Source organism: Bombina bombina, chromosome 1 (assembly GCF_027579735.1).
Source record: "Bombina bombina isolate aBomBom1 chromosome 1, aBomBom1.pri, whole genome shotgun sequence".
NCBI classification, from domain to species: domain Eukaryota; kingdom Metazoa; phylum Chordata; class Amphibia; order Anura; family Bombinatoridae; genus Bombina; species Bombina bombina.
This window is the reverse complement of record NC_069499.1, coordinates 127,240,684-127,254,367: the sequence shown is the minus strand read 5'-3', so window position 1 is coordinate 127,254,367 and position 13,684 is coordinate 127,240,684. Positions and strand designations below refer to the sequence as shown.

Below are 13,684 nucleotides of genomic sequence, written 5' to 3'. Positions count from 1 at the left end.
AGGTTCTCTGTTATCGGTCGTAGAGATTCATCTCTTACCTCCCTTTTCAGATCGACGATATACTCTTATATTTACCATTTCCTCTACTGATTCTCGTTTCAGTACTGGTTTGGCTTTCTACAAACATGTAGATGAGTGTCCTGGGGTAAGTAAGTCTTATTTTCTGTGACACTCTAAGCTATGGTTGGGCACTTTATTTATAAAGTTCTAAATATATGTATTCAAACATTTATTTGCCTTGACTCAGAATGTTCAACTTTCCTTATTTCCAGACAGTCAGTTTCATATTTGGGATTATGCTTTAAATTTTCAATTTGACTTTTTTCCCTGTGGGCTGTTAGGCTCGCGGGGGCTGAAAATGCTTCATTTTATTGCGTCATTTTTGGCGCGGATTTTTTTGGCGCAAAAATTCATTTCCGTTTCCGGCGTCATGCGTGTCGCCGGAAGTTGCGTCATTTTTTTGACGTTATTTTGCGCCAAAAATGTCGGCGTTCCGGATGTGGCGTCATTTTTGGCGCCAAAAGCATTTAGGCGCCAAATAATGTGGGCGTCTTATTTGGCGCCAAAAAATATGGGCGTCGCTTTTGTCTCCACATTATTTCAGTCTCATTTTTCATTTGCTTCTGGTTGCTAGAAGCTTGATGTTTGGCATTTTTTTCCCATTCCTGAAACTGTCTTATAAGGAATTTGATTTATTTTGCTTTATATGTTGTTTTTTCTCTTACATATTGCAAGATGTCTCACGTTGCATCTGAGCCAGAAGATACTACAGGAAAACCACTGCCTGCTGGATCTACCAAAGCTAAGTGTATCTGCTGTAAACTTTTGGTAGCTATTTCTCCAGCTGTTGTTTGTATTAATTGTCATGACAAACTTGTTAAAGCAGATAATATTTCCTTTAGTGATGTACCATTGCCTGTTGCAGTTCCCTCAACATCTAAGGTGCAGAATGTTCCTGATAACATAAGAGATTTTGTTTCTGAATCCATAAAGAAGGCTTTGTCTGTTATTTCTCCTTCTAGTAAACGTAAAAAGTCTTTTAAATCTTCTCTCTCTACAGATGAATTTTTAAATGAACACCATCATTCTGATTCTTTGGACTCTTCTAGTTCAGAGGATTCTGTCTCAGAGATTGATGCTGATAAATCTTCATATTTATTTAAGATGGAATTTATTCGCTCTTTACTTAAAGAAGTACTAATTGCTTTAGAAATAGAGGATTCTAGTCCTCTTGATACTAATTCTATACGTTTGGATAAGGTTTTTAAAGCTCCTGCGGTTATTCCAGAAGTCTTTCCTGTTCCTAATGCTATTTCTGCAGTAATTGCTAAGGAATGGGATAAATTGGGTAATTCATTTACTCCTTCTAAACGTTTTAAGCAATTATATCCTGTTCCGCCTGACAGGTTAGAATTTTGGGACAAAATCCCTAAAGTTGATGGGGCTATTTCTACCCTTGCTAAACGTACTACCATTCCTACGTCAGATGGTACCTCGTTTAAGGATCCTTTAGATAGAAAAATTGAATCTTTTCTAAGAAAAGCTTATCTATGTTCAGGTAATCTTCTTAGACCTGCTATATCATTGGCTGATGTTGCTGCAGCTTCAACTTTTTGGTTGGAAACTCTAGCGCAACAAGTAACAAATCGTGATTCTCATGATATTATTATTCTTCTCCAGCATGCTAATAATTTCATCTGTGATGCCATTTTTGATATTATTAGAGTTGATGTTAGATTTATGTCTCTGGCTATCTTAGCCAGAAGAGCTTTATGGCTTAAGACTTGGAATGCTGATATGGCTTCTAAATCAACTCTACTTTCCATTTCTTTCCAGGGAAACAAATTATTTGGTTCTCAGTTGGATTCTATTATTTCAACTGTTACTGGTGGGAAAGGAACTTTTTTACCACAGGATAAAAAATCTAAAGGTAAAAACAGGGCTAACAATCGTTTTCGTTCCTTTCGTTTCAACAAAGAACAAAAGCCTGATCCTTCGTCCTCAGGAGCAGTTTCAGTTTGGAAACCATCTCCAGTCTGGAATAAATCCAAGCCTGCTAGAAAGGCAAAGCCTGCTTCTAAGTTCACATGAAGGTACGGCCCTCATTCCAGTTCAGCTGGTAGGGGGCAGGTTACGTTTTTTCAAAGAAATTTGGATCAAATCTGTTCACAATCTTTGGATTCAGAACATTGTTTCAGAAGGGTACAGAATTGGTTTCAAGTTGAGACCTCCTGCAAAGAGATTTTTTCTTTCCCATGTCCCAGTAAATCCAGTGAAAGCTCAAGCATTTCTGAATTGTGTTTCAGATCTAGAGTTGGCTGGAGTAATTATGCCAGTTCCAGTTCCGGAACAGGGGATGGGGTTTTATTCAAATCTCTTCATTGTACCAAAGAAGGAGAATTCCTTCAGACCAGTTCTGGATCTAAAATTATTGAATTGTTATATAAGAATACCAACGTTCAAGATGGTAACTGTAAGGACTATATTGCCTTTTGTTCAGCAAGGGAATTATATGTCCACAATAGATTTACAGGATGCATATCTGCATATTCCGATTCATCCAGATCATTATCAGTTCCTGAGATTCTCTTTTCTAGACAAGCATTACCAATTTGTGGCTCTACCGTTTGGCCTTGCTACAGCTCCAAGAATTTTCACAAAGATTCTCGGTGCCCTTCTGTCTGTAATCAGAGAACAGGGTATTGTGGTATTTCCTTATTTGGACGATATCTTGGTACTTGCTCCGTCTTTACATTTAGCAGAGTCTCATACGAATCGACTTGTGTTGTTTCTTCAAGATCATGGTTGGAGGATCAATTTACCAAAAAGTTCTTTGATTCCTCAAACAAGGGTAACCTTTCTGGGTTTCCAGATAGATTCAGTGTCCATGACTCTGTCTTTAACAGACAAGAGACGTCTAAAATTGATTACAGCTTGTCGAAACCTTCAGTCACAATCATTCCCTTCGGTAGCCTTATGCATGGAAATTCTAGGTCTTATGACTGCTGCATCGGACGCGATCCCCTTTGCTCGTTTTCACATGCGACCTCTTCAGCTCTGTATGCTGAACCAATGGTGCAGGGATTACACGAAGATATCTCAATTAATATCTTTAAAACCGATTGTTCGACACTCTCTAACGTGGTGGACAAATCACCATCGTTTAATTCAGGGGGCTTCTTTTGTTCTTCCGACCTGGACTGTAATTTCAACAGATGCAAGTCTCACAGGTTGGGGAGCTGTGTGGGGATCTCTGACGGCACAAGGAGTTTGGGAATCTCAGGAGGTGAGATTACCGATCAATATTTTGGAACTCCGTGCAATTTTCAGAGCTCTTCAGTTTCTGGCCTCTTCTGAAGAGAGAATCGTTCATTTGTTTTCAGACAGACAATGTCACAACTGTGGCATACATCAATCATCAAGGAGGGACTCACAGTCCTCTGGCTATGAAAGAAGTATCTCGAATTTTGGTTTGGGCGGAATCCAGCTCCTGTCTAATCTCTGCGGTTCATATCCCAGGTGTAGACAATTGGGAAGCGGATTATCTCAGTCGCCAAACGTTGCATCCGGGCGAATGGTCTCTTCACCCAGAGGTATTTCTTCAGATTGTTCAATTGTGGGGGCTCCCAGAGATAGATCTGATGGCCTCTCATCTAAACAAGAAACTTCCCAGGTATCTGTCCAGATCCCGGGATCCTCAGGCGGAGGCAGTGGATGCATTATCACTTCCTTGGAAGTATCATCCTGCCTATATCTTTCCGCCTCTAGTTCTTCTTCCAAGAGTAATCTCCAAGATTCTGAGGGAATGCTCGTTTGTTCTGCTAATAGCTCCGGCATGGCCTCACAGGTTTTGGTATGCGGATCTTGTCCGGATGGCATCTTGCCAGCCATGGACTCTTCCGTTAAGACCAGACCTTCTATCACAAGGTCCTTTTTTCCATCCGGATCTGAAATCCTTAAATTTAAAGGTGTGGAGATTGAACGCTTGATTCTTGGTCATAGAGGTTTCTCTGACTCCGTGATTAATACTATGTTACAGGCTCGTAAATCTGTATCTCGAGAGATATATTATAGAGTCTGGAAGACTTATATTTCATGGTGTCTTTCTCATCATTTTTCTTGGCATTCTTTTAGAATACCGAGAATTTTACAATTTCTTCAGGATGGTTTGGATAAGGGTTTGTCCGCAAGTTCTTTGAAAGGACAAATCTCTGCTCTTTCTGTTCTTTTTCACAGAAAGATTGCTATTCTTCCTGATATTCATTGTTTTGTACAAGCTTTGGTTCGTATAAAACCTGTCATTAAGTCAATTTCTCCTCCTTGGAGTTTGAATTTGGTTCTGGGAGCTCTTCAAGCTCCTCCGTTTGAACCTATGCATTCATTGGACATTAAATTACTTTCTTGGAAAGTTTTGTTCCTTTTGGCCATCTCTTCTGCTAGAAGAGTTTCTGAATTATCTGCTCTTTCGTGTGAGTCTCCTTTTCTGATTTTTCATCAGGATAAGGCGGTGTTGCGAACTTCTTTTGAATTTTTACCTAAAGTTGTGAATTCCAACAACATTAGTAGAGAAATTGTGGTTCCTTCATTATGTCCTAATCCTAAGAATTCTAAGGAGAAATCATTGCATTCTTTGGATGTTGTTAGAGCTTTGAAATATTATGTTGAAGCTACGAAATCTTTCCGTAAGACTTCTAGTCTATTTGTTATCTTTTCTGGTTCTAGGAAAGGCCAGAAAGCTTCTGCCATTTCTTTGGCATCTTGGTTGAAATCTTTAATTCATCTTGCCTATGTTGAGTCGGGTAAAACTCCGCCTCAAAGAATTACAGCTCATTCTACTAGGTCAGTATCTACTTCCTGGGCGTTTAGGAATGAAGCTTCGGTTGACCAGATCTGCAAAGCAGCAACTTGGTCTTCTTTGCATACTTTTACTAAATTCTACCATTTTGATGTATTTTCTTCTTCTGAAGCAGTTTTTGGTAGAAAAGTTCTTCAGGCAGCGGTTTCAGTTTGAATCTTCTGCTTATGTTTTTTGTTAAACTTTATTTTGGGTGTGGATTATTTTCAGCAGGAATTGGCTGTCTTTATTTTATCCCTCCCTCTCTAGTGACTCTTGTGTGGAAAGATCCACATCTTGGGTAGTCATTATCCCATACGTCACTAGCTCATGGACTCTTGTTAATTACATGAAAGAAAACATAATTTATGTAAGAACTTACCTGATAAATTCATTTCTTTCATATTAACAAGAGTCCATGAGGCCCACCCTTTTTTGTGGTGGTTATGATTTTTTTGTATAAAGCACAATTATTCCAATTCCTTATTTTATATGCTTCGCACTTTTTCTTATCACCCCACTTCTTGGCTATTCGTTAAACTGATTTGTGGGTGTGGTGAGGGGTGTATTTATAGGCATTTTAAGGTTTGGGAAACTTTGCCCCTCCTGGTAGGAATGTATATCCCATACGTCACTAGCTCATGGACTCTTGTTAATATGAAAGAAATGAATTTATCAGGTAAGTTCTTACATAAATTATGTTTTCTGTGACACTCTAAGCTATGGTTGGGCACTTTTTTAATAAAGTTCTAAATATATGTATTCAAACATTTATTTGCCTTGACTCAGGATGTTCAACATTCCTTATTTTCAGACAGTCAGTTTCATATTTGGGATAATGCACTTGAATCAATTATTTTTCTTACCTTAAAAATTTGACTTTTTTCCCTGTGGGCTGTTAGGCTCGCGGGGGCTGAAAATGCTTCATTTTATTGCGTCATTCTTGGCGCGGACTTTTTTGGCGCAAAAAATCTTTTCTGTTTCCGGCGTCATACGTGTCGCCGGAAGTTGCGTCATTTTTGACGTTCTTTTGCGCCAAAAGGGTCGGCGTTCCGGACGTGGCGTCATTTTTGGCGCCAAAAGCATTTAGGCGCCAAATAATGTGGGCGTCTTATTTGGAGCTAAAAAAATTTGGGCGTCGCTTTTGTCTCCACATTATTTAAGTCTCATTTTTCTTTGCTTCTGGTTGCTAGAAGCTTGTTCCTTGGCATTTTTTCCCATTCCTGAAACTGTCATTTAAGGAATTTGATCAATTTTGCTTTATATGTTGTTTTTTCTCTTACATATTGCAAGATGTCTCGCGTTGCATCTGAGTCAGAAGATACTTCAGGAAAATCTCTGTCTGGTGCTGGAACTACCAAAGCTAAGTGTATCTGCTGTAAACTTTTGGTAGCTGTTCCTCCAGCTGTTGTTTGTATTAATTGTCATGACAAACTTGTTAATGCAGATAATATTTCCTTTAGTAATGTACCATTACCTGTTGAAGTTCCATCAACATCTAATGTTCAGAATGTTCCTGATAACGTAAGAGATTTTGTTTCTGAATCCATCAAGAAGGCTATGTCTGTTATTCCTCCTTCTAGTAAACATAAAAAATCTTTTAAAACTTCTCTTTATACAGATGAATTTTTAAATGAACATCATCATTCTGATTCTAATGACTCTTCTGGTTCAGAGGATTCTGTCTCAGAGGTTGATGCTGATAAATCTTCATATTTATTTAAAATGGAATTTATTCATTCTTTACTTAAAGAAGTACTAATTGCTTTAGAAATTGAGGATTCTGGTCCTCTTGATACTAAATCTAAACGTTTAGATAAGGTCTTTAAATCTCCTGTGGTTATTCCAGAAGTTTTTCCTGTTCCTGGTGCTATTTCTGAAGTAATTTCCAGAGAATGGAATAATTTGGGTAATTCATTTACTCCTTCTAAACGTTTTAAGCAATTATATCCTGTGCCATCTGACAGATTAGAATTTTGGGACAAAATCCCTAAAGTTGATGGGGCTATTTCTACCCTTGCTAAACGTACTACTATTCCTACGTCAGATGGTACTTCGTTTAAGGATCCTTTAGATAGGAAAATTGAATCCTTTCTAAGAAAAGAAATTATTATTCTTCTTCAACATGCTAATAATTTTATCTGTGATGCCATTTTTGATATTATCAGAGTTGATGTCAGGTTTATGTCTCTAGCTATTTTAGCTAGAAGAGCTTTATGGCTTAAAACTTGGAATGCTGATATGTCTTCTAAATCGACTCTACTTTCCCTTTCTTTCCAGGGTAACAAATTATTTGGTTCTCAGTTGGATTCTATTATCTCAACTGTTACTGGTGGGAAAGGAACTTTTTTACCACAGGATAAAAAATCTAAGGGTAAAAACAGGGCTAATAATCGTTTTCGTTCCTTTCGTTTCAACAAAGAACAAAAACCTGATCCTTCATCCTCAGGAGCAGTTTCAGTTTGGAAACCATCTCCAGTCTGAAATAAATCCAAGCCTTCTAGAAAAGCAAAGCCAGCTTCTAAGTCCACATGAAGGTGCGGCCCTCATTCCAGCTCAGCTGGTAGGGGGCAGGTTACGTTTTTTCAAAGAAATTTGGATCAATTCTGTTCACAGTCTTTGGATTCAGAACATTGTTTCAGAAGGGTACAGAATTGGTTTCAAGATAAGACCTCCTGCAAAGAGATTTTTTCTTTCCCGTGTCCCAGTAAATCCAGTGAAAGCTCAAGCATTTCTGAAATGTGTTTCAGATCTAGAGTTGGCTGGAGTAATTATGCCAGTTCCAGTTCTGGAAGAGGGGCTGGGGTTTTATTCGAATCTCTTCATTGTACCAAAGAAGGAGAATTCCTTCAGACCAGTTCTGGATCTAAAAATATTGAATCGTTATGTAAGGATACCAACGTTCAAAATGGTAACTGTAAGGACTATCTTGCCTTTTGTTCAGCAAGGGCATTATATGTCCACAAAAGATTTACAGGATGCATATCTGCATATTCCGATTCATCCAGATCATTATCAGTTCCTGAGATTCTCTTTTCTGGACAAGCATTACCAGTTTGTGGCTCTGCCGTTTGGCCTAGCTACAGCTCCAAGGATTTTTACAAAGGTTCTCGGTGCCCTTCTGTCTGTAATCAGAGAACAGGGTATTGTGGTATTTCCTTATTTGGACGATATCTTGGTACTTGCTCAGTCTTTACATTTAGCAGAATCTCATACGAATCGACTTGTGTTGTTTCTTCAAGATCATGGTTGGAGGATCAATTCACTAAAAAGTTCATTGATTCCTCAGACAAGAGTAACCTTTCTGGGTTTCCAGATAGATTCAGTGTCCATGACTCTGTCTTTGACAGACAAGAGACGTCTAAAATTGATTTCAGCTTGTCGAAACCTTCAGTCACAATCATTCCCTTCGGTAGCCTTATGCATGGAAATTCTAGGTCTTATGACTGCTGCATCGGACGCGATCCCCTTTGCTCGTTTTCACATGCGACCTCTTCAGCTCTGTATGCTGAATCAATGGTGCAGGGATTACACAAAGATATCTCAATTAATATCTTTAAAACCGATTGTACGACACTCTCTAACGTGGTGGACAGATCACCATTGTTTAATTCAGGGGGCTTCTTTTGTTCTTCCGACCTGGACTGTAATTTCAACAGATGCAAGTCTTACAGGTTGGGGAGCTGTGTGGTGATCTCTGACGGCACAAGGAGTTTGGGAATCTCAGGAGGTGAGATTACCGATCAATATTTTGGAACTTGGCCTCTTCTGAAGAGAGAATCGTTCATTTGTTTTCAGACAGACAATGTCACAACTGTGGCATACATCAATCATCAAGGAGGGACTCACAGTCCTCTGGCTATGAAAGAAGTATCTCGAATTCTGGTTTGGGCGGAATCCAGCTCCTGTCTAATCTCTGCGGTTCATATCCCAGGTATAGACAATTGGGAAGCGGATTATCTCAGTCGCCAAACGTTGCATCCGGGCGAATGGTCTCTTCACCCAGAGGTATTTCTTCAGATTGTTCAAATGTGGGAGCTTCCAGAAATAGATCTGATGGCGTCTCATCTAAACAAGAAACTTCCCAGGTATCTGTCCAGATCCCGGGATCCTCAGGCGGAAGCAGTGGATGCATTATCACTTCCTTGGAAGTATCATCCTGCCTATATCTTTCCGCCTCTAGTTCTTCTTCCAAGAGTAATCTCCAAGATTCTGAAGGAATGCTCGTTTGTTCTGCTGGTAGCTCCGGCATGGCCTCACAGGTTTTGGTATGCGGATCTTGTCCGGATGGCCTCTTGCCATCCGTGGACTCTTCCGCTAAGACCAGACCTTCTGTCGCAAGGTCCTTTTTTCCATCAGGATCTCAAATCCTTAAATTTAAAGGTATGGAGATTGAACGCTTGATTCTTGGTCAAAGAGGTTTCTCTGACTCTGTGATTAATACTATGTTACAGGCTCGTAAATCTGTATCTAGAGAGATATATTATAGAGTCTGGAAGACTTATATTTCTTGGTGTCTTTCTCATCATTTTTCTTGGTATTCTTTTAGAATTCCGAGAATTTTACAGTTTCTTCAGGATGGTTTAGATAAAGGTTTATCCGCAAGTTCTTTGAAAGGACAAATCTCTGCTCTTTCTGTTCTTTTTCACAGAAAGATTGCTAATCTTCCTGATATTCATTGTTTTGTACAAGCTTTGGTTCGTATAAAACCTGTCATTAAGTCAATTTCTCCTCCTTGGAGTTTGAATTTGGTTCTGGGGGCTCTTCAAGCTCCTCCTTTTGATCCCATGCATTCATTGGACATTAAATTACTTTCTTGGAAAGTTTTGTTCCTTTTGGCGATCTCTTCTGCCAGAAGAGTCTCTGAATTATCTGCTCTTTCTTGTGAGTCTCCTTTTCTGATTTTTCATCAGGATAAGACGGTGTTGCGAACTTCTTTTGAATTTTTACCTAAGGTTGTGAATTCCAACAACATTAGTAGAGAAATTGTGGTTCCCTCATTATGTCCTAATCCTAAGAATTCTAAGGAGAAATCGTTGCATTCTATGGATGTTGTTAGAGCTTTGAAATATTATGTTGAAGCTACTAAGTCTTTCCGAAAGACTTCTAGTCTATTTGTTATCTTTTCCGGTTCTAGAAAAGGCCAGAAAGCTTCTGCCATTTCTTTGGCATCTTGGTTGAAATCTTTAATTCATCATGCCTATGTCGAGTCGGGTAAAACTCCGCCTAAAAGGATTACAGCTCATTCTACTAGGTCAGTTTCTACTTCCTGGGCGTTTAGGAATGAAGCTTCGGTTGATCAGATTTGCAAAGCAGCAACTTGGTCCTCTTTGCATACTTTTACTAAATTCTACCATTTTGATGTATTTTCTTCTTCTGAAGAAGTTTTTGGTAGAAAAGTACTTCAGGCAGCGGTTTCAGTTTGAATCTTCTGTTTATGTTTTTCATTAAACTTTATTTTGGGTGTGGATTATTTTCAGCAGGAATTGGCTGTCTTTATTTTATCCCTCCCTCTCTAGTGACTCTTGCGTGGAAAGATCCACATCTTGGGTAGTCATTATCCCATACGTCACTAGCTCATGGACTCTTGCTAATTACATGAAAGAAAACATAATTTATGTAAGAACTTACCTGATAAATTCATTTCTTTCATATTAGCAAGAGTCCATGAGGCCCGCCCTTTTTTGTGGTGGTTATGATTTTTTTGTATAAAGCACAATTATTCCAATTCCTTATTTTATATGCTTTCGCACTTTTTTCTTATCACCCCACTTCTTGGCTATTCGTTAAACTGATTTGTGGGTGTGGTGAGGGGTGTATTTGTAGGCATTTTGAGGTTTGGGAAACTTTGCCCCTCCTGGTAGGAATGTATATCCCATACGTCACTAGCTCATGGACTCTTGCTAATATGAAAGAAATGAATTTATCAGGTAAGTTCTTACATAAATTATGTTTTTAATAATACTTTTATATACTAGGCAGTAAAGTAATAAACTTTAAAATCACTTTAAACATTGCAACAATTGTGTGTGTTCTACTATTTGTTAAATGATGTTGGTGTTTTTTGTTTTGTTTTTTTTTTTTGTTTTTTTTTGTACATATTTAATTTTAATTCCCCATTGTCACTGAATTCCTCCCCCCTCCCCCCCAAGTTATTGGCAGGAGTTCCCCTGTTTATGTGCTTTATAAGCTTGCAGATAGAAATAAGTGACTTTAAAACTAGATGAATATAATTATTTTTCCTTCAGGATTATAAGGATCTAAACTAGTTCTAATTATTTTATTCTTTTTCTTTTCTGTGTTTTTTTTTCTCTTTTATTCAGCCATTCAGAGTGTGAAATTGAGTCGGAGCCATGTGGATTGGCATAGTGTGGATGAAGTTTATCTATACAGCGATGCAACAACATCTAAAATAGCAAGGACTGTTACACAGAAGTTAGGTTTTTCTAAAGGTATGATTATGCGCAACTGGTACACATGAATGAGCACATTGCCTGCTTATTAGTCAGTGTTTAAATATGCTCCAAAAGCAGCATCAGGTGTATGCATATGTGTGTGTGTGTGTGTGTGTATATATATATATATATATATATATATATATATATATATATATATATATATATATATATATATATATATATAAAATATTATTCTGTGCATAAGCAAAACATTCCAATACTATTTCAATTCCCTGGTAATTCATTGACTATAAAGTCTAAATGATTGCTATAAGATCATACTAAAATCAGTATTGTGTATTTTCATTGTGCAAACATAGCCATACAGATTTTAGTTTCTTGTTCTATACAATATCAAAAAAGGAGTTGTGTAAACTGTTATTGGAGCTTAAATACACCATGGTTGGGTGCACTGCAGTCAAAGTTACTAAAATTAAAATCGAGGTTCAAACAATCCCTACAAATAATACTCTATGTAGCACAAATCAAAAGGACAGAAGGTAAATAATACTTTTATTATTAACAGCTCGTTAACATAAATATATATTTATATTAACCCCCCTTTTCAGAGCACAAACATTGCAGCTCCCAAGTCTCTCCTAACTGTGTGTGCTGCTTGTTTCCTGCAATGCTTGTGCTGCTGAGTGCGATTTATCCCCTGCAGTTGGGTTAATAACATACGTAAAGCTCATAACAAGCTAGGGTAAAATAAGTTTTGTTATTTGACATTATGTAACAGTGCAGTAACGATATACACCTAGAGCCTGATAACTAACAAGGCAAGATCGTTTAATGCAAAGTTTAACCCCTTTAGGACCAGAAAGTTCAGAGAAAAACTTTCCCAAGACGGAGAATTTTTAGCATTTTTGCCATCACTCCATTTAAACAGAAATAGAGCTTTTTTGTTATTTGCCTTTCAAAACTATATAATTTTTTATTTATTTTAAAATAGACAACCCAAGGTATTTTTCTAGGCCCATTTTGTTATATTTCATGCCACTGTTTCGACTCATAATGCAATCGTGTTAAAAAAAAAAAAATTCAAGTGGGTTCTCACTTAAATTATTTACATACCACTTGTACATTTAGAACACAACTTCTGTTCATAAATAGCAGACGTGTTTCTTTTCCATTGGTTTTTGGTAATTAAAAGGCTGTTAATTGCAGCTGCGTACCAAACTTCTGAAGTTCCCGGCAGTGAAGTGGTTTATCAGGTAGCTTTAAGTTTAAAGGGACAGTAAACACCAAAAATGTTATAGATAATCCCTTTATTTACCATTCCCCAGTTTTTCTTAAAGTGAATGTAAATTTTGATGCTAAAGTGCCCTTTTTTTAAAAAATTCGATTAAAAACAGGGGCTCTTTAATTCATCAAAATTTACATTTCACTCCTGTTGTGAACCAAACTTACCTTTTTAATCTTGACAGCAGCTCCAGCTTCCTCCTGTCGTCGCAAGCCATTTCTGATGTCAGAAATGATGGATAGGTCATCCTCCAATCACGGTTTCCCCCCCCTGGGGGAATCAGTGTCATATTCAATGCCGTGATTAGAGGAAGCCGGATTCCTCATTTCAGACCCAGGAAGAGGCTTTGCGACGGGTGGAGGAAGCTGGAGCTGCTGTCAAGATTAAAAGGTAATTTTTTTTATTCTTTACAACACAAGTGAAATGTAAATTTTGATGAATTAAAGTACCCCTGTTTTTAATTTAATTTTTTTAAAACCGGGCACTTTAGCATCAAAATTGACATTCACTTTAACCAGCACTGTTATATTGATATACTTTTTACCTTGTATCTAAGCGTCTGCAGACGGCATCATCTAAGATGTTTTGACAGACTTGCATTTCAGGCAATTAGTGCTGATTCTTAAATACCTCCACTGCCGTGAGCGCAATGTTATCTATGTGACACACATGAACTAATGCCCTCTAGCTGTGAACAACTGTCAAATGCATTGAAATAAGAGGTGGCCTTTAAGGGCTAAGAGATTAGCATATGAGCCTACCATGGTTTAGCTTTCAGAATACCAAGATAGCAAAGCAAATTTGATGATAAAAGTAAATTGGAAAGTTGTTTAAAATTACATGTCTTATCTGAATCCTGAAAGTTTAATTTGGACTTTACTGTCCCTTCTAATTTTAGCTGTAGTGTAGAAATTACCCTCCCACCTGACATCTCATACAGCCTGATTCCTCACAAACCGCAAACTTCCCTCCCTCACCCTTATCTGGTCACCATAAATTTAGGTACTCTCAGATAGTCTGCCAGTATGCAGTTTAGGAATAGTGTCTCTTTTTTATTTTTTTATTTCTGTAGTGTAGGGAACCCTCCTCACCCACCCATTTCCCTGAAGAAAAAGAAAAACCTACACCAAACAGCTCTCTTAACTCTCC

General features: G+C 37.9%; 1 protein-coding gene across 3 annotated transcripts in view; it reads left to right on the top strand.

Annotated features, from left to right (window-relative positions):
* The window catches only part of DDHD1 (DDHD domain containing 1), a 428,406-nt gene that overhangs the window by 70,179 nt on the left and 344,543 nt on the right, over window positions 1-13,684 (top strand). For all 3 annotated transcript variants that reach the window (XM_053697596.1, XM_053697597.1, XM_053697595.1), the window contains one exon: window positions 11,158-11,286. In XM_053697596.1, coding sequence (XP_053553571.1) covers window positions 11,158-11,286 — 129 coding nt within the window. The remainder of the gene's footprint in view (window positions 1-11,157; window positions 11,287-13,684) is intronic.